Below are 27,257 nucleotides of genomic sequence, written 5' to 3' on the forward strand. Positions count from 1 at the left end.
CACGTACCCGAATCCTGTCCCTGTCACATGGGCTGTGTCGTGTCACACGTGCTGTGCTGGGAAAAGCCCATTATTTGGAGCCAGAAGACAGAGATCCCACTAGCTGAGCACCCTGCATCTGGCATGTGACCTCTCCGAGCCTCAGCTGTCAAATCTGTAGGGGATGGGAGAAAGGGCAGCAATGATGATGCTTCCTGCCCAAGGCAGTGGTGAGGCAGGGAGATGGGGAGTTGGCAAGTGCTTTGTGCACGGAGAGGGGTTCTTGAAATCACCGCCGTGAAGGACTCGGATGAGGCTGCTGTCAGGGCCATGGGAGCTACGCGGGGAAAGGGCCTCCTCACCTGCTGGGTCCATAGGACCCGCCCCGGGCTGTGGGGTCGGCAGAGGGAGCCAAGTCCCAAGCCAGACACAGATCCCCGGCAAGAGAGAACTTCTGGGAGTGGAGGAAGCACAGCCCAGCATTAAGATCCAGAGATCAGAGTCAGATGTCTAGGGCCACTGTGGGAAGCAGCAGAGGGCAGAGCAGGAGGTGGGCGAGGAGGGCTCCCTGCTTCTGAGCCCAGACGCAGATGATCCTGTAACCACAGTACTAGCTGCAAAGCATTTCCTTGAGCCAGGCATTGGGCACACATACCATCATGGGTGAGCCTCACTAGCCCCTGAGAGATAACATACTACCGTCCCCAACGGCGAGGAAAACTGAGACTCGGGGTTAAAGAAATTGAGGTCAGACTCCAACAGTGGGCACTGTCCACCCTGGCTTACTCCCGTGTGACCGGGTCACCTGAAGCAGCAACCTAGTATGCTCCTGACCTTTGACCTCAACCTCCCCCCCTGCCCCCAGGTGGTGATCCAGGTGCTAGACGTCAATGACTGCAGGCCACAGTTCTCCAAGCCCCAGTTCAGCACAAGCGTGTATGAGAATGAGCCGGCAGGCACCTCAGTCATCACCATGATGGCCACCGACCAGGATGAGGGTTCCAATGGGGAGCTGGCCTACTCACTTGAGGGCCCTGGCGTGGGTAAGTAGTCTGCTCCCCACCCATGATGCCTTGGGGGTGGGAGGGGCAGCCCCAGGGCCAGGAGAAGGAGCAGGAGGAGGAGGGATGGGAAGGACGTCTCAGCCAGAGCCAGGCCCCGCTCTCTTGTCCCACCTGCCAGAGGCCTTCCACGTGGACATAGACTCAGGCCTGGTGACCACAAAGCGGCCACTGCAGTCCTACGAGAGGTTCAACCTGACCGTGGTGGCCACGGATGGCGGACAGCCTCCACTCTGGGGCACCACCATGCTCCTGGTGGAGGTCATCGACGTCAATGATAACCGCCCCGTCTTCGTGCGCCCGCCCAACGGCACGGTCCTCCACATCAGAGAGGTACTGCTGTCCCCTGGTCCTCCCGCCCACCAACATCTCCCTTCCCATATCTGGCCCACTCCCTCCTCCTGCAGTCACGCCTGGGAGACTGAAAGGGCCCCTCTGTGAAAGTGGGGAAGCTGAGGCCAGAGTGGGAGACAGACTTGTTCAGTGTCACACGGCGGGTAGTAGTATGAGCTGAGCTGTGCCAGCACAAGGGGCCCAAGTCTGACTCTGTCACTACTAGCCAATGACCTTGAGAAAGTGACTCTTCTGGGTGTTTTTTAGATGCCCCATCTCTTGCTCCGAGAAGTCTACCAGAAAAGCCAGTCTCCCCGGAAACTCACACCCCCCCATACTGGTGTCTCAAAATAAACACACATGTTCCTTCCGTCTGTCTGTTGTTCCTGCTGATACCATGCCTAGGAATTGAGTACCAGCATCAAAATAAGAAACAAGGGGAAGTGGCTGAGGTTCCAGAATTCCCCCACCCTTTCGTTCCTTGCTCTAAATTGCCTTGGAGGGGCGCCTGGGTGGTCAGTCAGTTAAGGGTCTCACTCGTGACCTTAGCTCAGGTCATGGGATCAAGCCCCATGTCCAGCATCATGCTGACAGTGCAGAGCCTGCTTGGGATTCTTTCTCCCTCTCTCAAAATAAACTTTTTAAAAAAATTGTTTAAATTGCCTTGTAAAGACAGGCAGTACTCCTTCATCTGCCCCTTCCCTCCTTCCTCTCAGCACCCAGGCCCGACCTGCCCCCTGGTGGTATAATCAGGGTGTCTCCCACTTGCTCTCTGTTCCCCAAACTTCAGCATGCCTCCACCTCTCAGAATGTCAGCATCAAGTCCTTGTCGTCACTCTGTCTCCTCTGAGAGGCCCCACAGGAGAAATCTGTCCCAGGGCTGCGCTCTAGGAAACGCTGTGCACCTACCTTGTGAGTTGCTTTTTCCAGCACCTGCTGCAGTGACAGAGTAGTCCTCTTTGCACTGCCCGCCAGGGAGCTCAGAGCAGTCAGCCTACACCAAATGACCCCGCAGGGACTTAGTGCACAAACCTGGACCCCTACTCCTCAGTTTCCATCTTCCTGCCATTTTCTTTTCCTTTTAAAAAAATGTTTTTAAGTTTATTTATTCTGAGAGAGAGAGAGCACACGTGCACACAAGCAGGAGAGGGGCAGGGAGTGAGGGAGGGAGAGAATCCCAAGCAGCTCCTGTGTTGTCAGCACAGAGCCCGACGCAGGGCTTGATCCCACAAACCACAAGATCGTGACCTAAGCCAAGATCAAGAAGAGTCAGACACTCAACTGACTGAGCCACCCAGGTGCCGCCATTTTCTTTTTCTTTACCCCGATTTTTTTTTAACTTGTTTGCTCTTATTATAACTTATACATTCTTATAAATTGTCTCAAATCTTTTTTTGTGGAACGAGGCAAGGTATAAATTAATAATAATCTAGTTCTTTTTCCACAACAAAGGCCCATTTGCTACGTTTTTCCCTTCAAGACTCCAAATTTTGAAAGATTTGTGTCTCGCAGAGAACCAGCTGCGTTAAGTAATTTTCACGTACCCTCATTTTCATGTACCCCATTGGGTAGACGGTGTTGTCTGGGGACACCTAAGGCTCCTGTGATTAGGGTAGCAGAGAGCAAGACAGACCCAGCAACAGAATGGTAGCTGTGGCCTCAGCTTTTGGATTCCCCTTCTGCCTTCCAAATCTCAGCATGCAATGGGATCCGAGGGACGGGGGAAGGCCCTGGAAGGGCAATAACCCTGAAAGACTCTGAAGCGGTGGATGGAGACCAGCTGGGACCATCACTGGGTAGTGGAGTGGGGGTGGGGTGAAGGGAGGCTCTAGCAGGTGCCGAGACTCCAGGAGAGTCCAGCTAAGCAGGCAGGCGTTTCCTAAGGATGCCAGAAGGTGGCAAGGGCATTCTGCTAAGTGAGGACAAAGCACAAGAGTTCCATCCGGGCGTGGGAGCTGGCATTCTCTCAGATGGCCCAGGAGCCTCCCTGCCATGCCCCTCCACCCCCCACCACAGGAGATCCCGCTGCGCTCCAATGTATATGAGGTCTATGCCACAGACAAGGACGAGGGCCTCAACGGGGCCGTGCGCTACAGCTTTCTGAAGACGGCCGGCAACCGGGACTGGGAGTACTTCACCATCGACCCCATAAGCGGCCTCATCCAGACCGCTCAGCGCCTGGACCGCGAGAAACAGGCTGTGTACAGCGTAAGGGGGCGGGCCCCAATGCGAGGGGCGGGGCCAAGAGAGGGGCTGTCCTCTAGGCGCAGGGCCACCACCTCCCCACCTAGATTGCCCACAAGGGCGGTGACCTGGCCCCCAGGGAGTGCCCTCCTCGGACTGTGCCCCTCCACCCCCCAGCTCATCCTGGTGGCCAGCGACTTGGGCCAGCCAGTGCCATACGAGACCATGCAGCCGCTGCAAGTGGCCCTGGAGGACATCGACGACAACGAACCTCTCTTTGTGAGGCCCCCGGTGAGCTCGCCCATCCCCCCCCCCCCCCCGCCCCGCACCCACACAGGGACTCTCCGCCTGCAAGTACACACGCAGGGCTCTCCTGTGCACACTGTGCCATATACATGTGGTTACGTTCAGAAACTGCATGCACTTCCTACAACATTTATTGAGCTGCTATTTCAAGGCACTACCCAGCAGTCAAAAAAGCAGGCAAATACGCCTGACCCCTAGAGCTGTAACTCACCTAATTGCACACACAAGAGCACACAGGAAACCTGAAATTGAGCTTCGCTTCACCCGGCTGGGGCCAGCCGAGCTGCTCGTGTAGACTCATACTTCACAACTTGATGGGGTTTTTTCTTGTATTCCCTGGAGGCTCTGAGTGCACATCCATGTGCATATAAGAGTGTGCCCCCTTGGGGCACCTGGGTGGCTGGGTTACGCGTCTGACTTTGGTCTAGGTCATGATCTTGTCGTTCCCAAGTTCGAGCCCCACATCAGGCACTGTGCTGACAGCTCAGAGCCTGGAGCCTGCTTCAGATTCTGTGTCTCCCTCTCTCTCTGCCCCTTCCCCGCTCAAGCTCTGTCTCTCTCGGTCTCAAAAATAGAAGTTTTTTTTTTTTTAAGTTTTTTTTTTTTTTTAAAGAGTGTGCCCTCTTGTTCAAACATCCATTCAGGTGCTGGGATACTTCATAGAACCTGCCAGACCAGGCCCAGCCCACGCTCCCGAGGTTACAGAGGTCCTGCTCACCCCACAAGCCTTGGGCAATAAAGTCCCTCAGCACCTACAAAGGTACTGCGCAAGGTCCTTTGGCCTTGCCCTCATGTGACATCCCCCTCCCCCCTGCAGAAAGGCAGCCCCCAGTACCAGTTGCTGACAGTGCCTGAGCACTCGCCACGTGGCACCCTCGTGGGCAACGTGACAGGCGCCGTGGATGCGGACGAGGGCCCCAACGCCATCGTGTACTACTTCATTGCAGGTGGGGCCTGCCAGGGCTAGTGCCCTACCTACCCTGGGGCTGGAGATGACCCAAGTATGCCCCACCCCAGCCCTGCCCCTTCACCCTGTGCCGTGGTCCCATCCTCAGCCGGCAACGAAGAGAAGAACTTCCATCTGCAGCCTGACGGGCGTCTGCTGGTGCTGCGGGACCTGGACCGGGAGCGTGAAGCCGTCTTCTCCTTCATCGTCAAGGCCTCGAGCAATCGCAGCTGGACACCTCCCCGTGGGCCCTCCCCAGCCCTCGATCTGGTCACTGACCTCACCCTGCAGGAGGTGCGCGTCGTGCTAGAAGACATCAACGACCAGCCCCCGCGCTTCACCAAGGCTGAGTACACTGCAGGTGCAGGGGCCAGAGCCTGGGTCTGGGGGGCGGGGCGGCCCCTGCCCTGCTGCTTACACCCACCTGCCCGTTCTCTGCAGGAGTGGCCACCGATGCCAAGGTGGGCTCAGAGTTGATCCAGGTGCTGGCCCTGGACGCAGACGTTGGCAACAACAGCCTGGTCTTCTACAGCATCCTGGCCATCCACTACTTCCGGGCCCTTGCCAATGACTCTGAGGACGTGGGCCAGGTCTTCACCATGGGTAGGAGCCTCCACCCAAGACCTCTGTCACTGCATGGACTGTAGTCTAGAGGAGATGGGGTCTGTGTGGGCACCACAGGGTATGAGTGGCTGGCCAGCCAGCCATGTCAGTCCTTCGGTCCACCCACCCATCTGGCCATCGTTCAGCCAGCTATTTGTTAATCCGTTCATTCACCCACCGATCTTTCTAGTCTCTGATCCCCCTTTCCATCTCTACATCTACCCACCCACTTTATCCTTCCTTCCATCTCTCCCATCTGCTCATCCATTATTCATCCATCCATTCGTTCACCCACCCGTGTGTCAGTCAGCCCATCCATGCATCCGTCTACCCATCTACCCATCTGTCCATTCATGCACCTTCCCATCCTCCTTTTGGTGTGTCCACCTATCTTCCTATTTATGCACCTCCCCCTCCCCCGGGCCAGGCACTGTGCTAAGCACTGAGGAGCCAGAATTCAAAGAGCACATATGTACCTGAAAGCGTGCATGTTTACTTGTGCATCGGCCTGTGTGGACAACTGAGCCTCTTGGGTCAGGTTCTGCAAGGCCTGGAGGGTGTCCCATTACCCAAAACCTTCCCCATTCTTCTCGCCTACAGGGGTCAGTCTAGCCTCCTTGGCCTGGCTTTCAAAGCTCACCAGGTCTTCCTCCTGGTCCCTCCTCTTCCTGGCTCCACAGCCCCCCACTATCTGTAAGGGCCCCAGGCCCACCCAAGCTGAGCCCCTCACCACTCACTCCTTCAGCCTGTTCTGTACCATCCTCCATTGGCCTTCGCCCTGTCTTCACTTCCTGAAATACCATCTTGACCTTCACTTCTGTCTTCAGATATGCTCCCCCTAACCATCCTCTGAAGGCTAATTCACAACCAGTCACACAACCAGACATCATCCCTACGTCTTCTCATCTCCTACTGCTTAGTTTAGTAACTTAAGACACAGAGGGGCTGTGTACCTTGCTAAAGGTCACACAGTGAAAAAGTGGCAGATCTTGAACCCAGGTCTCTGGTCTTCTAAGAGAAGACTACTGTACACCTCTGGTTATGTCTCTAGTATGGTTGTGGAATTCTGAAGTGCATGTGTGTGTGACAGAGACAGACACAGACAGACAGAGACAGACAGAGGTGTTCACACGTCTCCCATCGCCCCTGCCTGGGACAGTGGAGTCCCAGACTTGTCACCCTTGGGACACTGCAGCCCACAGTTGTGTTTTAACTTGCAGTGTTTAAGTAAAACCTTAGAAATCTCTAGAAGCACCGGTTGTGGCAGCACTGGCTACATTCTCCCAGGATAATAATCCACCAAGTGGAGGTCAGAACTGCTACTCCTTCAGATGAACGGAACACTCATGCTCACTTGTCCCCCCCCCTCCCCTTCTCTGTCAGCTTTGCTCTGCTAGGCCCTGCGGGGACTTGTGGCCTGAGATGCAGCCTCCCCTCAGTGTGTCCAAATGCCCCTGGCCCTCACCCCTCCCCAGGGGATTGAGGGGCACTGGGTGGCCCCTGAGCTGCACCCTGCCCGCGGGCTCTTCCTGCAGGGAGTGTGGATGGCATCCTGCGTACCTTTGACCTCTTCATGGCCTACAGCCCTGGCTACTTTGTGGTGGACATTGTGGCCCGGGACCTCGCAGGCCACAATGACACGGCCATCATCGGCATCTATATCCTGAGGGATGACCAGCGTGTTAAGATCGTCATTAACGAGATCCCCGACCGCGTGCGTGGCTTTGAGGAAGAGTTCATCCGCCTGCTCTCCAATATCACCGGTGCCATTGTCAACACTGATGACGTGCAGGTGCCCCATGGAACCCACCCTGAGTCTGCGGGCTATGAGGGGAGGAGGACCACGCCACAGGGATGGGGCACTGCCACTGCGGAGAGGTCAGGGGAATGAAAGGGGGTCTCTGTAGCCCCTCAGTCATTCCCTAGCTACATGGCCTTGGGAAAGTCCTTCCACGTCTCTAGCCATCAGCATCCTTACCTATAAAAATAGGGCCAGTGATAGCACCTGGCCCAATGCAGCCAAGTGACTGATACCACGCGTGGTCCTCCGTGAGCACTCAGCAGTGATAGGTTTATCGGCAGGGTAGGCTCCCCATCCCATTCCTTGTTCCTGCCACGCCCCCTGACGCTTCTTCTCACCTAGTTCCATGTGGACAAGAAGGGTCGGGTGAACTTCGCACAGACAGAGCTGCTCATCCACGTGGTGAATCGCGACACCAACCACATCCTGGACGTGGACCGGTGGGTGGGGTCTGGTCGGTCCACCTGCCTGCCTGGAGCCGGGGAGGGGACCCACCGAAAGAGGCCGATAACACCATCAGGCCTGCTGTGTGGGGCTCTCGCCCAGAGGTGGGCAGGGCTAGTAGAGAGTAGTTTGCGGGTATGAGCAGAGCTCCACCCCTCTGAGTCCTACTCTCCCCATCTGTAAAACGGGGGAGTATTACATGGATGGTGAGGAAACAAGCAGGATCCTGTATGAGGAGTGGTAAACCCTGTAAGATACAAAACCATTCTAGCTGAGTGGGATTTGATCTTGCAAAGCTTGGTGGGGGTGAATCTGGGGGTCGGAGGCAGGAGCGCAGCAGAGCCTTCTGAGTGGGATGAGTTCTTGAGGAATGGCTGAAGAGGGAAGCTGAGGCCCCCTCCCCTCACTCAGGGTGATCCAGATGATTGACGAGAACAAGGAGCAGCTGCGGAACCTCTTCCGGAACTACAATGTCCTGGACGTGCAGCCTGCCATCTCTGCCCGCTTGCCCGACGACATGTCCGCCCTGCAGGTAGGTACTCCTGGTGGCGCCCCGCCCCACCACCCCTCTGCCCTGGGTGCTCTCGCCCACTCACGCCTGGCCCCACTCCCCCAGATGGCGATCATTGTCTTGGCCATTCTCCTCTTCCTGGCTGCCATGCTGTTCATCCTCATGAACTGGTACTACAGGACCGTGTGAGTGACTCCTACACTTCCCTGCCCTGGGAAAGGCTGACCAGCCCTGCTCCTGGGACAGTCACAGAGGCAGGCAGGGCCCTGAGATGCCAGCCCCACCCAGCCTCCTTCACCAGCCCCTCTCTCTGCTTCTCTCTAGACACAAGAGGAAGCTCAAAGCCATTGTGGCTGGCTCGGCAGGTGAGCAAGGGCTACGATGGGGGACTGAGGAGGGGCGGGGGGGTGGGGGGGTGAGGATGACAAGGCAGGAGGGGCCTCTGGGGGCCTAGAGTGCCTACCTAGGCCTCATAAGGCTGGCTCAGGCTCCACCAGCCCCAGCAGGGTGCCTCCCTCCCCTCCATGCCCCAGAACTTCTCCCTACAGGAAATCGTGGTTTCATTGACATCATGGACATGCCCAACACCAACAAGTATTCCTTCGACGGGTGAGTGGGGCCCCTGAGACCTCAGGGTCACTTTGAGGAGGCATGCCCAGGACCCAGTGGGAGCGGATTGTCTGACACCCCTCAAGCTCTGAGGGACCAGACCAGCTAAAATCTGGGGTGTGGGTGCCCCCTGGTGGCCAGCTTTCTCTACAAAGCATTGGCTGAGCTGGGATTGGGATCAACACCCCAATTGGGCCCCCAGTTCCAGCAGACATAGACTTGGACTCCAGGTGCAGAGTGAGGCCTCTGTACCAAAACTAATCGAGATCAACATGTCCTGGTTCTTGAGGGATCCTAGCGTGGCTGTGCGCCCAAACGCAATGGGCTAGGGGCCTACTTCTCAAGGCCATGAACCTCCAGTCCCAGGAAGGTACTACCGTTGGCCAAAGAAAAGAGCAGGGGTTAGTGGTTAAGCTACAAGGGCATCTGTCCCTCCGCACCCCACCCACCCCACTCCCCACCTGCAGGGCCAACCCCGTGTGGCTGGATCCTTTCTGCCGGAACCTGGAGCTGGCCGCCCAGGCTGAGCATGAGGACGACCTGCCGGAGAACCTGAGTGAGATCGCAGACCTATGGAATAGCCCCACCCGCACCCATGTGAGCCCTGGCCAGAGCTAGGGGCAGGGGGTGGACAACCGTGCGGGACGGGGTGGAGGTAAAGCAGGTCTTTGCCACTGCCTGCCAAGGAGCTGGGTTCCTTGGGGGATGAGGGTGGCGGGTTGTATCCACTACCCTGGGTGTGTGTACATACGTGTGCATGCGGTCTACCTCTGCTCCGGCTAATGTCCCCTCTCCCCAGGGAACTTTTGGGCGTGAACCAGCAGCAGTCAAGCCTGATGATGACCGGTACCTGCGGGCAGCCATCCAAGAGTACGACAACATTGCCAAGCTGGGCCAGATCATTCGGGAGGGACCCATCAAGGTGAGCCCTCCCTGCAGGCTTCTGCACCACACCCCCTCAGGGCGCCCGCACCCAGGCCTCTGGCTGAGCTTAGACCACTTCCCCAGGATACAGGGATGGGGGAGGATCCTGGGAAACAGCTTTCTCCACCTCGAGGCTCAGAGAGGCCAGGGCATCTGGCTGACCAGGAGCTACTTCAGCCTGCAGTGGCCTGGAGCCCACGTGGGTTCTAGCTGGCCACTGTCACCAGGCTCTGCTCCCAATTCTTCCCCCTCGGATCAGGTGCCTATGCACCTTCCATCACCTCCATCCGCGTTATGGGAGTGAGCAAGGGGTATGACAGGCAGGGGAAGGCCTTGGTGGGGGGTTAACCCTCTCGCTCCCCCAGGGATCGCTGCTCAAGGTGGTCCTGGAGGATTACCTGCGGCTCAAAAAGCTCTTTGCACAGCGGATGGTGCAAAAAGCCTCCTCCTGCCATTCCTCCATCTCTGAGGTAGCCGGGCGGGCCCGGAGCTGTGTGCTGTGCCCCAGCCCTGGGGGTGCTCATTCCTTCCCTCCCTCCCTCTCTCGCTCAATCTCTCGTTCCAGCCACCCACATCCTTCTCAATCCCTAGAGTTCAGCAGCCAGGGCCAAAGACAGCAATGGGTGGGGCCCAGGAAGTCAGCCGGCAGGCCCAGTCTACTTTCTGGGCTCTGCAGTGGGCTTTCCTAGAGTGGGTGCTGAGGAGTGTTTCTCAGACTTGAACCCCAAAAAGATGCCTTTAAAAGGCATCTGATGTCCTTATAGGAAACAGGCTGCAGGGTCGAATGGGCCTACATAAATTTATTTGCCTGCAATGATGTCAACACTTTAAAAATTCACTTTCTTCAAAACCCCAGATTTCCAGTGGGGCCAATTCCCAAATGGAATAGGCTAACAATGAACAGTTCCACCCGGGACAAAAGTGCCACCATGTGTTGAATTTCTACTATATCCTATCACCCCTCCAACTTCACCTATGGACACTCCCTACATGTCCTGCTCGAGGACAAGTTGTTGACAAATCCAGATACCAAAACTCCACCACAGGACCCTTCTCAAAGCAAATACCAAAATTCAAGATTCTCATGGGAAGCAAGAACACATCCCTAACACCCTAAGTGTCCGGGTTCCCCTCTGTACCCAGTTTGAGAAACACTGCCACCAGCTGGACAGGCCAGCCCACTGCAGCACAAGCCTAGAGGTGCTTGCAGAGCTACCTGTGGGCAGTAGGAAGGAAATGGACACAGGAGGTGGGACTCTGGGGCCATCTACCTGCTCAGCCCTTGGGCATGACCTTGAGCATGGGTGGGTCTCAGAGCCATTGGGGGATCCTGGCCTCTTGCAGCTGATCCAGACTGAGCTGGAGGAGGAGCCAGAGGAGCACAGCCCCGGTCAGGGCAGCCTGCGCTTCCGCCATAAGCCGCCAACAGAGCTCAAGGGGCCTGACGGGATCCACGCGGTGCACGGCAGCACGGGCACTCTGCTGGCCACTGACCTTAACAGCCTGCCCGAGGACGACCAGAAGGGCCTGGGTCGCTCACTGGAGACGCTGACCACAGCTGAAGCCAGTGCCTTTGAGCGCAACGCCCGCACAGAGTCGGCCAAATCTACACCCCTGCACAAGCTTCGTGATGTGATCCTGGAGAGCCCCCTGGAGATCACAGAGCTATGACCAGACGGGAGCCTCGCCGGTGTGAGCAGCACCTGCCCCCATCTCTCCCAGGGCAGGGCAGAGCAGGACCACAGTGTGGGCCCCTCCCCAGGCTGGCTCTGGGCGCACGACCTCGGGCTGGCCTGGTGGCAACCCGCACCAGCTGCTCAGATTCCACTTCTGCCAGATGCCCATTCAGCACCTGACCTCTATCTTCATAAAATTTGTTATTTTTTTAAGAAAACCAAACAAAAATGTTAAGCATCTAAGGACACAGGTAAGGAGGGTCACCAGGGGCTCAGGAGCGTGAGGACCAACTCAGCCCAGGCTGAGCTCTTAAGAGGCCAAGCGGGGCCTCTTCCCCTCCCCTCCCCCCGACTTTCAGACCAGAAGAGGGAGGCCCAGAGCTGGAGTACCCTGCCTGGCCTTGGCTCCCTGACTTCAGTTCAAGTCCCAATGCATTTCTAGCACATCCCCAGCTGGACATCCAGCTAGGGGCTGACAGTGATCCCTGCCTCCCCACATGGACATGGTCAACGTCGGCGAACCGCATTCTCTACATTTCACTGGCTTCCCAAACGTGCCCGGCTCCTAAAGAGAAATGACTGGTGTTCTCTTGGGTTCTGAATGTGTTTGTGTGTATTCCTTTTTTAAATTAAGTTATTCCCTTAACATTTTCCCCTTGATTTTGTTTAACTGGTACTCACTGAACGTTTCTGGAATGGTCTGAATTTTAAATAAGAAAAGCAACTCACAAGGAATCAGTAATTCAATTCATTCAATTAGCTCTGGCTCTGGTAAACTACCCTCCCTTGGGTTGGCCCAGGGAAGGGGGGAGGGTGAAGGGCAAGGCAGATCTGGGCCTGACTTTCAGGGGTTCCTTTGACCCACTGCGACCCTGGGCCAATCAGAGAGGAGCCAAGTAGGATTTCTTTGCCCACTCTGCTTGCCTCCTGTGGCCAAGTGGGGCTACAGGACTGCTGGACACCCACAGGTCAGAAACCAAACTCCCCTGGCTGGGGTGTTATGGAAGCACTCAGGCTCAGGTCTGGTTAACAGACTTTATTTATTATTAAATCACAGAAACTTTAGTGCAAAACAAACCAAAAAAGTCATTAAGTCCATTTAATAGCAACTTCGTATCTCGCTGTCTCCTGGCAACTAGAAGTGGAAAAGAGGAGCCCAAACGGAGAGGAAGCAGGGCGGCAGCTGAGGCCCCTGGACAGCACACCCAGCAGACCCTCTACCTGAAAGCCAAAGGCTTAGGAGCTGGTCATCCACGTTTATTTGAAGGTCAGAAAGAACATCTTCGAAATGAGGATTGGAGCAGAGAGAGCAAAGGCAGGCCCTGGGCAGCAGTACGGACGCACAAAAAAGCAAGGCTTCCACGGCCACGCAAACACAAAAGCAAGAGGTGGTCACCACTGTCCACGCTCACACACAAAAGCAGACCCACAGGACCTCCACGTGGAGCTAGCAGATTACATTCAGGCAGGTTTGCCCCTCCCACCCAAACCCACAGAACCCCAAACAAGGCATCACCAGCAAAGACACAGGAAAGCTGAAAGGAAGGTCGACACAAACCTAAGCCTCACCCAGGTCTCCTGAGCAGCTGCTTCCTAAATCCTCCCTATGGTGAAAACACGGTTTTAAAAAGCCTAATTATTCTGAGCCTCTAATCTTTCTTATAAAACTGCCTTTGTTTTGCTGCTATGAATAGCAGCCAATCGGCCCAGAAGAGGGGCGGTCCCCGCATGGGGTAGGCAGAGGGCTCAGAACAAGGCCCGGGCCGGGACCCACCACAAGGGCAGGCTGAAAGACTCCCGGCACACAGGACATCCTCACCTGTCTAGGCAAAGGAAAGGGACACTGAAGCGGCTATGGGTGGCAGAGGGCGAGACGCCTCCCCCACTGACGGCAATGCTACAATCAGGAGACAGGAAATGGGGGGAGGGGAAAGGGGGTCCTATTTTTATAACAGAGTCGACAGATCTGTGTTCACTGCCCCCAGACACACAAGTAGGAAAAGATGCTGCAGTTTCTCCAAGGAACATCCCTTCTAGTTCCACACGTGACGTTTGCAATGCTCGACAGCCTGACAGGAGAGAGGAAACTGCGTTTAGCCTTCATGTGACAAATTCCACCCCTGGCCCATTAGTGCATCAGACATCACCCAAAACTGGGACCAGCTGTCTTGTCCTGAGTCAGCTAGACAGCGCCTCATTTAAAACTGGGGAGCGCGTGTCCACCCCAGTGTTGGGGACTCCTGAGGCAAGCATCTAGGGCAGCAGCTACAAAGCACTTGCATGTTTTCCAGATGAGCACCCATGCACGTAGGGCCCAGGTCCCCTCCCATCTGATTACACTCGGAGTCCTGGCACTCAGCAGGTGGCACGGAGGGGCCCCCAGGGCAAAACTCCCCACCCAACTGGGTGCACACCAGCTCTGGCCCGGAGGGCAATGGCCCCTCGGACACATCTGCCCGGAACAGCAGCAAGAGCCTACTCCTCTACTGACTGTGCTGTGGGCCAGGCCTGGAGGAACAAGGAGCCCCTTGTGGCCGGGATGGGCGTCGCCAAACTGATGCAACCACACCAGCACAGTCATGCCCCATGGTCACGAGGAACCCGCTCAAGGAAGAAAAAGTTGCACAAAGGAACATTAGGTAACCAACTGGTCCACACACGTCTCCACCCAAGAAAGCAGCGTGCGGCACCGCCGGCGGCTGTGCGGTCAAGTCAGCGCCACAGCACCCTGCAACACCTGGGTGGTGCCAGCTCTCAGGACCATTCGAGAACAGCCGTCTGGCCTCAGGTGAAGATTCAGGCCGGGCTTAAGACCCACCCAAGGGATAGGACTTGTGCAATCTCAGGGGTGGCCTCATGTGAATATGAGCCTGACCCTGTCACAGGAGAATTAAAGCCAAGAACAAGAAAGCAGAAGCACAAAATACTGAAGCACACCCCCACCCTTCTCAAGGGCAAGAGCTCAGTCTTCCTGCCTTTACTGGGCCAAGACAGATAAGCCTAATCGCTCCCCTGGGCCTCAGATATCCCCCACCCCCTGGACATGAAGGCAGGGCAGAGAGCTGACCGCAGAGGGGCCTACTGACACAGGACTGTCGTGGGAGCTGCCCAAATGACAAGGCAGGCCTGCGGAGCACTCGCTAGGCTACTCACATTGCACTGGGTCGCCGCCTCCATGCTCTGGCACCAGTAGCTAGGGCCCCAGACACACTTCTCAGTTCCCAGGAGAGGCTTACGGACTGCAGGGCAGGCTCCGATTTTCTATACAGTGAAAAAAGGGGAAATGGAGGAGGAAAGAATTAGATCCGCTCTACCGATCCTTTCCAAAACCAGAGATCACCGGCTTTTAGAAGCAGCTACAATCAGAGCTCCGACATGTGCTTCCAAAAAGTCAGCACTGCCGAGTGAAGTGCTGCAGGCCTAGAATGTCCTCCCACCCCCCTGCCCGAGACTCTGCCGCAACCTCAGAGGAGCCCTTCCATGCAGAGCCACCCAGAGGAACTTACCAAGCACACGAAGGAAGGGTCCATCACCTCCACCAGGACTTCGATCAGCACGGGCTCATACTCAGTCACAAACTGATCGCACTGTTAGGTAAACACAGATGCACACCCAGGTCTAAGGGTGTCCACACAGAGTGGGGGCACAAAAGGAGGGGCGCCACGCATGTTCTTCCAAAAGAATTCCTGCCACTGCCAACCCAGGACCCCCTTCCCAGATGCCCACCCACCCACACTCAGCCTCATCACACCTGCTCCTGTTATCTCTCCCAGTGGCTCCCCCTGAGCCAACAGACTGCCTCTAAGAAACAGCTAGCTTTTCCCCCCAAAAACCTCAATCACAGGTACAATCAATGAGCTACCCCAGCCTTTGCGCTCTCCAGGCAGGTTCTGACATTCTGGGCCAAAGCAGCCAGGGGCATACCTGCTTCTGGTATGGGTCAGGCAGGAAGCTGCAGCCTTTCTCAAGAGCAGCCAGGATCTCCTGCTTTGTGCTGTTTTTCTCCAGGTTGTGGTCCAAATAGCTCACCAGCTTCTTGCATACCTCACAGAAGCCACCATCCTTTGGCTGAATCACGCGTACTACGCACAGGGAGCACAGGCTGAGTACTGGCAGGGCCCTTCCAAGCCGAGGGGCCAGCCAGCCACACCCTCACCCTACTCACCAGGCAGCACAGGCAGCCCCTGGGTGGAGCAGAGATGGAGCACGCTGCACACCACTTCAGGGCTCACCTCCTGCAGGAGGATGGACAGGATGGAGGAGCCATAAGTCTCCACCACCTCTTGGCACTCTTCAGACAAGGATACAGGCAATTTTGAGCACACGTTACCCAAAGTGTGAATTATTTCTTCCTGAAACACAAAACAAGAGGATCGTATCAGAAGATAGAGAGGCTGGACAGGCCTAGGAAAGATTCTCAGTAATACTAACATGACCAGGAAACCAGCCAACAGCAAGATGCTCTCTCCTCCCCAAAAAGACAAGACCTATGAAACAGGCCCGACCCCAGCCCAGAGGGATCCACTGGTGCGCAGGGGGTATGCAGATTCCCAGGGCTGGCGTCCACTGCCAGCGATGGCTGAGTCCACCTCTTCGGCCGCTTCTGCCTTTGGGGAACGGGGGTACTCTAGCATTCTAGAAATGCACATACCTCGGTTTTGTTGTTGTCAATCAGCTTGACCACCTCCTTCACCACGTACTCACACATCTCGCACAGAACACTAGCCTTCGCCTGGACCATGTCCTTCTGTTGAAAGGGGAGGACAGCACTTTAATGCTGAGATCCTCACCTCCCCCTGGGCCCTGCTGCTCTAAAGGGAAAGGGACACCCTATGGCCAGGAACAAGAGATTGTCACCCAAAAGGTGGCTTCCTCCCAGTGTCCAAGTTCCTGTCCCTGCTGGTTTTACATGGTGGGAGACCCATCCCTTTGCACAATCCTCTACCACCACCACATCCTGCCACGCACCCCACAAAAACCAGTAACCCATACTTCAGAAGACAGAAGCAGTGAAAACATCCCCCAACCCCAAAGAGCTGCCTGCATGATGTATCTGGTCACAATCATTTCATCATTCCGCAGTCATTTGGGGAAGGTGGATGGGGGGAGCAGGAGAGTGAGGACTCACTTCCTGTCTACTGTTTAGAAGACAAAGCTTTAAACACATTTCAGGTCTGCCCCTAAGTGTCAAGTCTCCTTATACCCGAGACTGCTTTCCTACAGCCCGCCTTTAGTAAAGTAATGCTGCTGAGTAGAGCTTTCTAGGACAGGAGGAACGCTCTCCCCCTCTGCTGTCCAGCAGAGCAGCACGAGCCACATGTGTCTACTGAGCGCCTGAAATGTGGCTAGGGTAACCAAGGAACTGATTTTATGTAAACGTGTAGCCACATGTGGCTAGAATACAAGCTGTGAAACTCCCCTTCATTTTCTCTGGCCAGTAATCCAGTCAGCAAGATGGGGCAGGTGGAAGCGCTTCCCCCACCCCATCTGACTTCGTAAACCTGTGGTCCACACGCTGCACATGCTGAGGGAGGACAGAGGAGGGAGATGAGACAGCCAAAGGTCAAGTGCCATGGCAACTTCAGAAGTGTGTGCATGTGCCATGTGATAAAACGTCACGTGGCCCGGACCCTTTTAAGAACTAAACTGCAAGCCCAATGAACACTAGGACAATTTTGTTCGCCACTCCAGGTCAACAGTTTCAGGATTCCATCTCTAACACACTGCTGGACCCATAACAAGTGATGAATGTAAGCTGATTCTGGAAAACGGTGGATCTTTACTGAGTGAAGGGTACCACGGAAACGAAAGCAGACACCCACGCATGCACGGCAGTACACCGAGAAGCTTCTGCATGAGCCCTGGGGTGTTCTGGGAGTATCAGGTTTGCACTGCGGCAACAGTGGGCAAGGTGGAGGGACACGAACATACTAGAAAAAGCTAGACGTGCTACACATGCAGGCTGATCCTGTGAAGCACTCAGGTTTATAACTAAAGAAATAAACGCACTCAGGGCTGGGAGAGGGGTACTGCACTGGTAGAGGGGACAGCAGAAACTACTGAATGGTCTCAAACTCAAACACCTTTAGCAGCCAAGCAGGGAACCAAAAAAGCATGAGCCTCACAGAACGTGGTATAATGTGGAGTGGCCTGGGAGTTGCACAGCCCTCGCCAGTACAAAACGAGTGACACCAGGTACCTTAATGGGCTCCACCAGTTCCAAGGCAGGGATGACGTTCTCGGAGACCACTTTGGCAGGGACCAGAGTCTGCATGGGCACCTCCTTCACTTGTTCACAGAACCCAACCAGGCCACATATCTCCTTGGGTTGCTAAAGAAGGCACAGAAAAAGCAGTCACATGCAGGCCTGCACCCACCACCCCCCTCAGTTCCACTCTCTAAACACAAAGGGTGGAGTGCTAGGGGGGCACCCTGGTCACAGCATCAAGCCTGACTGCCAAACAGGCAAGATTCCTCATTGAACCTGAAGGGACTCCCACGAGTGCGGATGCACCGGTTTCACGCAGGGAGGAGGCCACGCAAAGCTGAGGGGAGAGCAGACAGAACCACATCCCTGCTCCAACCAGAGAGTGCCCCAGGAAAGCGAGACTTCTGGTGCCTGTTCCCTTTTACAGGCAAACAAATCCTCCTCCAAGCACAGCTGGTCTGCTCTAGAACCTGTTTCTCGCTCGAGCTGGTTCACTCTCAGTAGGAAATAAGCCGCATGTTCTTTCTAGAGGAAGAACCGCCATGCCCATAAACTAAAAAAGCCAAAAATCTTGGAAATAAGACCACACTTTATCTTTCGGTGGCAGGACCATTTAAAGAAGAAATGGATGGCTTTTTCAAAACTGCATTCTATTTTCACAACTGCATAAACACAGTACACACAAAAACCCAAGGTCCCAAAGCAATCAATTCTTTCAGGTCATAGATGCTCCAGATCAATCCCCTTTCCCACCCAGACAGCAAACCACAGAGAACTTGTAATTTGGACATCTTGACCGTTTCACGATGATGATGGCCAAGAGTGAGGAAAGTATACACACTCTGTATCCTTTGTGAACCAAATGCAACCAGCAACAAGCTCTGGGCCTGACAGCGATTGCCTCCCACCACCAAACCATAAAGCGTCAGGACAGGACTGCTAAAACGAGCGGTTTTGCAAAAGAGCTAGACTGTGGCTGTTGTTCACCTTGTTTTAGTATCGAGAAGTCTTCAGAATTAAGATTAGGGAAGTCTGAAATGTATCCTAAATACCCTGTCTTTGGCACACTTTAAGTATGGGGAGAGAAACTAGAATGGGGCCAAAGACAAAGCAAGCTTTTTAGAAAAAAGACAAAGATTCAAGAGGTATGTGGCTGCTTTGTCTCAGATGAGCTCTGTTCTACTAACTCCCTGGGGCAACAAGTATTTCAGCCAAAGTACTCTCCCATGAGACTTCAAAATACCTTTGAAAAATCTTTATTCCTACAGAGAAATGCCAGTGCTCAGAAGGGGGTACTGCCTCAGTAAGAATGGTCTGGGGACTTGGTCCCCATATTATGCCACCAGTGGCCTGGCTCTTGAGCCATCTGATATGGTTCTAGGATCTGCAGGACCCCATCACCCAGAGGGGCAGAAGCCACAATCAAGAGACTGTTTCCAAGTCTCTGGATCCAACAGACAGGAATAGTCTGCTCACTATTTGCAAATGATTTGCTCATGCAGCAGAAGCATTTCTGAGGTGATGAAAAACAGGACTAAAGACATGCAATGCCCTTCAGTCATCACAGAAACAAGGTGTCCCACTGGAAGTCAGGCCTACAATTAAGGAAACAGTCATCTCCGGGGTCACCTATGGTTCCCCATCATCACATTGGTGGCATGCACATGGCCAGCTGGGTGCTGGTTTTTAACCAGAGTCCAAGCCCTGCTCGCTTCCTTTTCTGGCCCCTTGAAGGGGAGAGGAGACCCCCCCAAATCACAGGGGAGAAATGCAGAAGCTCCCCCACCAGCCTATGTATTAACACAGGTCATGCCATTAAAAAAAAGATTGAGCAAAATTAACTACAAGAAGCAGCAGACCACTACTACAAGCAAATCCCCCATCACATACCTGATCCTGCTGTTGAACAAAAAAACAGGAAATCGGAGATGAAAATAAGAGAAAGGAAAGGACACAACAGTTAAGAAAAAATTAAAATAACAACATCAGTTAACCGAGGTTGTAAGGATGTCACCAGAAGTTCAGGGGAAACCTTGCAGTCACAAATCAGCAACCTACCTTGTTCCTATTATTTCAGGGGGCCCTGAAAGTTATTGTGGCCCTCAAGGGACAGAGCACACTGTCCAGCTTGTGTGTGCACTGTCCCCATGCTCCCACCACACCAAATCATGCTCAAAAACACAGGGCAACAGGTCCCAGGAAATGCCAGGTGATGAGGAGTTCTCCATCCTCAGAAGCCTCAGTCCACAGTGCCTGCAAGGCCTTCCCCTCAGGTGGTAAGCAGCAAAGTGGGATAAGACACAGGAGTGCCCAAATCGGGGGTGTGTGCTGGAATATACACCCAGAGGGGTCAGGGGTCCTGAACCACACACCCTCTGCTGCCTCGGCCTCAGGGCACCAAATGCCAGCCTGGAAGGCCGATTTGACAACAAATCAAAGCCTTACCCCTTGATTCAGCAATTCCAGTGTTAGTTCTCTCTACTAAGGGAGAAACGGGGATCTGCCTGTCTATCTAACTGGTAGGGTGCTGCTTATCATGCTTTTGATCCCAAAAGCAAACCTCAAAGCAACCTAAACATCCAAAGGGGACTGGTTACATACATTATGTTCTACCCAAACAGGTTATGCAGCCACTTAAAAATCCTTTTGTACCAGAATGTTTAATGACCAATAAAACACATTTTTGAGCAAATAACTGTAAACTACAAAGTTTAAAGTACTATATAACCATATGACCCCACTGCTATTTTTTTTTTTTAAACCACAAATGATTTTTGATTTGGGATGTATTACACGTATTTTCAAAAAACATCTATGCAGTAAATCTTTTATCATGAGAAAATTTTATTATTTAGCTACAAGAAAGCACTAAACCAAATCGAGTCAAATCAAAGGCTTATTGATTTCCTCCTCTAGCTCCATGTCTTTGTAAGCTGCCTCTAAACTACTTTTGGAACAAGGCATGTTGTAATAATAATCCCAATGCCTGGCCAGGAGCCCTTGAGCAATTACAGCAGGGCCACAGAGTAAATCTTTCAGGCATTCCAGGCTGTGAGGTCTCAACTATTCAACTCTGTTGTTGCAGCACAAAATGGGATGAGCATCACTGAGACCCAGCAGAACTTTACAAAAACAGTGGTGGGCCACAGTTTGCTGACCCCTGGTTGGAGAACAAACTCAAGGACCCACACAGGTCAATCTCAACACAGTCAGAAAGTCAGCAGGATGGAGACAAAGTGCAACCCACCCCCTCAACTCCAGCAGCTTAGATCTCAGGAAGCCAGGGCATGTTCCCAATTTAAGAATACCATCACATCACCCTGACTCGTACAACAGTTTTCTGCATGGAGCTAACTAGCTCATGTCCACGATCAAGATTTTCTACCTCTAGTAAGGGAGGGATGCCCATACCACCCAGAAGCATCAGAAGCAAGTGCAGGAGTTAGGAACTCAGGCAGCAGCTAGAGCTAACACTGCTGCAGAGTGCAGGACCAACTGTGGGAGGCGGGATTCCCCCGCACCTGCAAACTCCAGCTGCAACGTAGCAATTCTCAGCCCTGGCCTACCTACCAGAGCACACTATTCCCGCGGGCCCCAGGGTGAAAGGCAGATACCAGAAATCTGATGGCCAGCTCACATATGCACAGGCAAACAAATCACCAGGAAGCCATCAGGGCAGTCCTGGGAATTGAGCTGCCTTTGCCTTCTCCCTGGCTGGGGAAGGTAAAGGGGAGGAGGTACTGAGTTGCAGTAGAGAGTCTGCTGGTTGAAGAAGGTTCGTTTTGACCCAATTCGTTATCTGAAGGGAAAAAGGGAAAACTAAACCATGTAATTTTCAAAATCCTGAGAATCACGGAGTTTGAGACAAAGAATGCTAACAGGGAGCCTCCCCTGCCACCTACCATGTGCATCATCATCTGGACAGCAATGTCAGAATACTGGTTGATATAGTTCTTGCACTGAGGAGAGAGAAACAGGTTGTCAGTGACACTAATTGCCGCAACGAGACACCAAAACCCCAGCATTTCCGACAATGTCAACAGGCAACTATCAAGCAGTTTCCAAGAGGAGAGTCTTACAAACGTCTGAGATAAAAATGGCAATTTGCTTATCCTGTACGTTTTAGGAAAAGGTGTGCAAAAGGTGTTTTGACAATGTGTCCCAAAGGCCCTTAGAGAAAAGGTCCTCCAATCTCCTTTTACAGCCCAAACTTGCCCCAAGATCATACAGCAACTGCTCAGGAGCAATTCTGAACATGGCTACAAGACATGCCACTACAAACACGAGATGACTTTTCAAACCCATTCACACATTCCTAGACAAGGTTATAAAGTTAAAACCCAGCAGAACCAAGTTATAATGATTTTCAGCACACCTACTTTCATACACATCTAGTTATTGCCTATAGACCTTCACAGAATAGCCCTGGTCCACAGTGAGGAAACCAAGGGAAACAGGGCAGCCCTCACACAGGGTTGAACTGGGAAACCAAGTCAGACTGTGATATGCAAAGATACTTCAATGAGGCCAAAAGACTCCCGACAGAAAAGAACCCAGAGCTCCCAGAACCAGCCATTCCTACCCAGGAAGGCTGCTCTAGATCCTAGACCCATGGAGTTATTACAACCAGCTTCCCTACATCCAGTCTAGCCAAGGTTGTTCGGTTGCTGGATACAAAACTAGCATTTTGGCTTTATATGTCAATTTCATAGGCCCCTGGTTAAAGTGAACAGGGTCCAAGAAATGAAACCCCCTAAGAATCTAACAAAATAAGTTTCTTAGTCTGCAGGACTAATATTCAGCAAGGTAAGGAAAGCATCCCAGGTGGATCTGCCGTAAGCCTGCACGGCTTCCCAAGGACAACAAGCCCACTGGCTGTGGGGAAGGCACACCTACAGCTATGAATATGTAACAGCCAGGCTTCTAAAAACAGGGTTATAAAGGATTCTAATGTTCCTTATACATATGGTGACTGGGAGGGGAAAAAATTCTTCACAAAAGTGGTCTCCTTATACTACTTTATTCCAAATGTTTTGTTACATATACAAATTCAAGTAACCAACAAAGCATTTAAGTACCCACCAACTATTCCAGAAGGGAACAGGAGTTGTTTGAACAATCTCTTCCTCAAAGCCCTTGGGTTGGAACTTAAAATGGTACCTCAGGAATTGAATTTTTCTTGGCTCCCCCACTCCAGAGCCCAGGTCCCAGGCCCAGGACATCCTCCAATGCATGAGGAGATAAGGCTCACCATGTCGGCCATGCCAGGCCCCAGGAGGTCACACTGCTCCTTGGCATGGTCCACCAAGGCCTCGACAAAGGTGGAGTTGGTCCTTACAGCATTCTGGATATCAGTCACCATCTGGATGCAGTCCTGGCAAACGTCCCCACCAGCCTACAGTGACAGGGGTTGATGGGTAGGTGGGATGGGGTGTCAGGCTGGAAACACTGCTCCTATGATAACTAAGAGGATTCAAATTCCAAAGAGAATTTCCTTATGTGTTCATGACCACAGCACAGTGACTTACTGAACAGTTGTAGGTTTTTAAAAGGTGTTTTTTTTTTTTTTTTTTTAAGTAATGTCTACAACCATTGTAGGACTCGAATTCACAACCCCAAGATCAAGAGGTGTACGTACACTCCACCAACTGAGCCAGTCAGGCACTCTAGCTCTGTGTTTTTATAGGCTCTGAAATTATCAACAGGCTTATAATCAACTGCGGCCTGATTTCAATAAAATTTAACTGGAACAGAGAGAAGCCTTTGCATATTTTAAATACCCCAAGTTCTTCAGAACCTCCATGACACAACCATTTGAAAGGTGGCTCATCTAACTGCAAGATCAAATGAAGGAGTAAGTCCCCAGCTTGAGAACTGCACACACGTACCGCCCCTCTCATGCCTCATCTCTAATCCGACAGAACCGGGCCCTAAGTGGCTGGGCCTACTGCCTTACCTTCGGCTGGGGCTCGCTGTGGGGGCCGTCCTGAGGGTAGAGGAGGAGGGGGATGTTGGCCATGAAGGGAGCCACCACCTCAGCCACATCCAGTTCCGGGATCTTATTGGACTCCAGCTGTTTCTGGTGATTCAGTTCTGCCAGGTGCTTCTGAAGAGACTCGCAGAGATTGAGGGCAGAGCACACTTCCCCAGGATGACTCTAGTGAGGAAAGAAGTCCAGCTGGAAATCCTGTCCCCAGAGGAAAACAACTGCCACCTGGTGCCTGAGTCCCTGTCCTTACCTCGTGACCTGACTCACACACACAGGCCTCAGTCACAGGTATTTCCAACAAAACCACCTGCTTCCCTCCCCACCTCCACTTTAGCAAATGGCTCCCCCAACCCCACTTCCAGCAGCAGCTCAAGCCAGAAACCTAGAAGACATTCCTCACTCCTCCCTCTGTCCCTTCCTTCATCAGCAGGTCCAGTCCATTTCTCCTCTGAAACAGAACGTGTCTCTGTCCGCCTCCACTGCCCCATCACATCTCACACCAGACTGTCCTGCCAGCTTCCCCCCTTCTAACTCCCAATTGGTGGGACCTACACATTTAAAGAAGGCACCTATGATCATGTCCCTCCTCTGCCTCTCCTTGAACCCTCCAAGGACTTCCTGCTGCACTTGCAATCCTTAAATAGAGCCTAAAAGGCCTTGCATGGTGTGACCCCTGCTAGTCTTGCCAAAACCTTGGTCCAGTCTCAGGACCCTTCCGCCCCTCTGGCCCTGTTATTTGGGCACCTCTTCTTTCTTAGCGTCTTTCAAATTCCACAGACCCGGCTCCTTGTTTGTTGCTGAAAATCCAACAAGTAGCACACGATTTACGCACAGCAGACGCTTATTTGAATGAAAGCAGAACACCCTGGTAGCTGAACCCACGAGTATATTCCCCGAATTATTCTTTGGGATAAAAATCACAGAAATGAAATGAATTGCATGCTCAAAGGGAGAGCTAAAGATCTGACAGGAGTTATCAAATGGGCACATGTAAATGTGACACCATATTTACGACTTTACACCACATTTACAATTGAATCAGTTTACAATTCCTTCAGTATTCTGCAAGGTCCCATTTCCTGCACCCTTCCCAACCCTTGAAAGTTACAAACCAGAGTGTTCCACTGGGCCCAAGCCCTCTTGTAAGTCAGAACGGTAGGAACAAGCTATGGAGAAAATCCAAATCCAGGAAAAGACTTTCCACTCTAACCACTCCATTCTGGTCCGGCACCTCCCCAGGCCCTGAAGTGCCCTCGTCTACTCTCCACCACGTACCATCTGTCCCTTAATCATGTCCAGGATGACTGGGAGGTAGGTGTCGACCATCTCCTTGCATGAGGCAGACAGGTTCTGATTAGGTAGCCAGTCACAGGTCCTCTCCAAGTACACGAGGATCTCTTGCTAAAGGGATACAGACAAGGGCCAGATCAGGATGTGCATCTGCTCTGCCGACGACTGAGAGCACAGGCCCTCCACGGCTCCCAGCAAACGGCAGCCTTGGGGAAGAACCCTGGGAGGGGGCCAGCGGGCAGCCCTGGCTCCATCAGACAAACGGGCAAAAAGCAGACATTCCTCAAAATACAGCCACTCTGACTTGCAGTCTCCTGGGCATGGGGAATTTTGAGCAGAGATGCCCCAAACGGACGTACAGGTAGCGACCAGCAATACAAAAGCCCCCATCAAGCCTGGGCATTGAACACCTAGGCCAGGGTCAGCAAGCTAGAGCCCACAGTCTGTTTGTGTATAGCCTGTGGTCACGGATGGTTTTTACATTTTTAAGGGATGGCGGGGTGGGGTGGTGGGGGGGGGGGGGGGGCTAAAAATCTATGTAACAGAAGTATGTGGCTCACAAGATCTGAACTACTTCCTACCCAGACCTTGACCACTCCTCATTAGACCCCCAGAACCACAGCTCTTTTAAGGAATGGGTGCACACGGCCACTGCCCGCACGCGGTCACACACACTCATGGCAGCTCACCTCAGTGGCATTGTCTTTCAGCATGTCCCCAGCTGCAGTGATGACATCTTTGCATATATCACAGGGAAGGGATTTCTAAGAGGAAAGAATATGAGGGAGAGAGATCTGTGTTTGTAGGATGTAACCCATGCCGTACACAGCTAAAAAGGCCTCTGGGCCTCTGTCCTGTTATATCTAACCAGGGGTGTCTCACACACCAGCACATCCCGGTTCCCCAGCCTAGACTGAGAAGCACAGGGACGCCCCGGGGAAGGATCAGGCGGGACTGCCCAGAGCACTCTGTGCTTCTACAAGACAAATACCCTTTTCTTGTGCCCTCCGCCCCTCAGCACCTTACTCGGCACACACGGCACAGGCCAAATTTCACATTATTGCTCACAATAGCTCTGGGAAGAAACTGAGGCTCAGGAAGGTAAAAACGCAAGCAGCAGAAATCAGACAAAACCTGTCACCTGGGAGCAACATCATTAGCACAGAGTGAAAGGGGCGGGGGGTGTGCAAAGAAGCAAGCCCAGCCGACACCAGCACGGATCCCTGCACTCTATCTACCTTCCACCTCCCAGGCGCTATGCTCAAGTAGAAGCCACATCGCCACCCCAGACCTTCGAAACATCCCACTGGCCTTCTGATAAGCCTGGGCACCTAGGGCCTCACATGGCCCAGGACATGGAAATTCTATTTGGTTCTCAAAGGCTGTAAGGAGCTCCCTTCTTGAAGTCAACTGATTTTCAACCCACGAAGAGGGAAGGAACTAACATGTCTGGGTGAGAAACATCTGGGATTGACTCAGCTGCACTGAAAGAAATCAGTTGGAACCTTCGGACCGAAGGCTAATACTGTGCATGGGGCCATCCAAGAGAGACTCCGGCCCCCAGGAGATTGTCCTAGCAAAAGAGAAAGAGTTAAAGTCCTCCCTTGATACACTGGATTTGAAAAGAGGAAGCCATTTGAAAAACAAGATGAGAAGCAAATTAGAAACCAAATCAGAAAGTAATTTTGGCCACAGAGGATAGTGTTCCAGTGAATTCAGAAACGATTTCTACAAGGACAGCGTTGTAATTGCTCTTCTCTTAATGAAGCAGCACTAGTAGCCGCTCATGACAGGTTTTAGACGTGGAACTCCACGCAGTCAAACGTGGCCCGCACCACAGGAGATGGCACGTCCCGGAGCCAGCTGCAAGCATGTTGTGCAGCAATGGGTACACAGCCAGCAAAGCTCAGGCGTCTCCTGAGAGGGCTTAGGTACCACACAGAATGCACTTGAGCACGCCCCATGAGAACCCTACATTAATATGCTCTAACACCGTTTAGATGAAAACTCCATAGCATCGTGCTGTGCTCACTTCAGCAGCACATATGCTGAAATTGGAACAATGCAGAAAAGATTAGCATGGCCCCTGCACAAGAGGACACATAAATTCACGGGAGTCTTCCATTTAAAAACAACAACCAAAAAAAACATCAAGGGGACAAAAAATCTATAGCAGTTTAAGAAATTTCTGTGATAATGGAAACAATCTAAAATTTTCAGTATCCAATAGAGAAACTAGCCCCATGTGGCTACTGAGCACCAGAAAAGAGGCTAATACCAATGAAAAACCACTTCTAATTAATTATTTACTTTTAAATGTTTTATTTTTGAGAGAGAGAGAGAGTTCACACACGAGCAGGGGAGGAGCAGAGAACAAGAGGGACAGAGGATCT

At 53.0% G+C, this 27,257-nt stretch overlaps 2 protein-coding genes and 1 non-coding gene across 6 annotated transcripts in view; 2 read left to right on the forward strand and 1 right to left on the reverse strand.

The window, feature by feature from the left end:
- The window catches only part of CDH23 (cadherin related 23), a 415,090-nt gene extending 402,201 nt beyond the window's left edge, over positions 1-12,889 (forward strand). For 2 of the 4 annotated variants that reach the window (XM_053207269.1, XM_027062210.2), the window contains 16 exons: positions 845-1,022; positions 1,162-1,373; positions 3,390-3,581; positions 3,735-3,848; positions 4,681-4,810; positions 4,919-5,170; positions 5,251-5,412; positions 6,948-7,204; positions 7,556-7,653; positions 8,069-8,189; positions 8,274-8,353; positions 8,493-8,533; positions 8,702-8,777; positions 9,245-9,374; positions 9,577-9,699; positions 11,046-12,889. In XM_053207269.1, coding sequence (XP_053063244.1) covers positions 845-1,022; positions 1,162-1,373; positions 3,390-3,581; positions 3,735-3,848; positions 4,681-4,810; positions 4,919-5,170; positions 5,251-5,412; positions 6,948-7,204; positions 7,556-7,653; positions 8,069-8,189; positions 8,274-8,353; positions 8,493-8,533; positions 8,702-8,777; positions 9,245-9,374; positions 9,577-9,699; positions 11,046-11,372 — 2,493 coding nt within the window. In that variant the 3' untranslated portion in view covers positions 11,373-12,889. Of the gene's footprint in view, positions 1-844; positions 1,023-1,161; positions 1,374-3,389; positions 3,582-3,734; positions 3,849-4,680; positions 4,811-4,918; positions 5,171-5,250; positions 5,413-6,947; positions 7,205-7,555; positions 7,654-8,068; positions 8,190-8,273; positions 8,354-8,492; positions 8,534-8,701; positions 8,778-9,244; positions 9,375-9,576; positions 9,700-10,066; positions 10,172-11,045 lie in introns of all 4 variants that reach the window. The other 2 variants (XM_053207273.1, XM_053207270.1) reach the window with 2 other exon arrangements.
- PSAP (prosaposin) overlaps positions 12,399-27,257 on the reverse strand; it is a 33,669-nt gene continuing 18,810 nt past the window's right edge. Inside the window, exons 3-14 of the mRNA XM_015063398.3 lie at positions 25,554-25,628; positions 24,850-24,975; positions 23,542-23,742; positions 22,837-22,980; positions 21,488-21,544; positions 17,577-17,708; positions 16,029-16,124; positions 15,543-15,729; positions 15,302-15,459; positions 14,884-14,964; positions 14,531-14,638; positions 12,399-13,446 (exon numbers count right to left, since the gene is read on the reverse strand). Coding sequence (XP_014918884.1) covers positions 13,411-13,446; positions 14,531-14,638; positions 14,884-14,964; positions 15,302-15,459; positions 15,543-15,729; positions 16,029-16,124; positions 17,577-17,708; positions 21,488-21,544; positions 22,837-22,980; positions 23,542-23,742; positions 24,850-24,975; positions 25,554-25,628 — 1,401 coding nt within the window. The 3' untranslated portion in view covers positions 12,399-13,410. The remainder of the gene's footprint in view (positions 13,447-14,530; positions 14,639-14,883; positions 14,965-15,301; positions 15,460-15,542; positions 15,730-16,028; positions 16,125-17,576; positions 17,709-21,487; positions 21,545-22,836; positions 22,981-23,541; positions 23,743-24,849; positions 24,976-25,553; positions 25,629-27,257) is intronic.
- Positions 26,889-26,994, forward strand: LOC113600429 (U6 spliceosomal RNA). The gene has a single exon (XR_003421423.1). It is a non-coding gene; the product is annotated as a U6 spliceosomal RNA (small nuclear RNA).

This window comes from Acinonyx jubatus, chromosome D2, assembly GCF_027475565.1.
Source record: "Acinonyx jubatus isolate Ajub_Pintada_27869175 chromosome D2, VMU_Ajub_asm_v1.0, whole genome shotgun sequence".
Lineage (NCBI taxonomy): Eukaryota > Metazoa > Chordata > Mammalia > Carnivora > Felidae > Acinonyx > Acinonyx jubatus.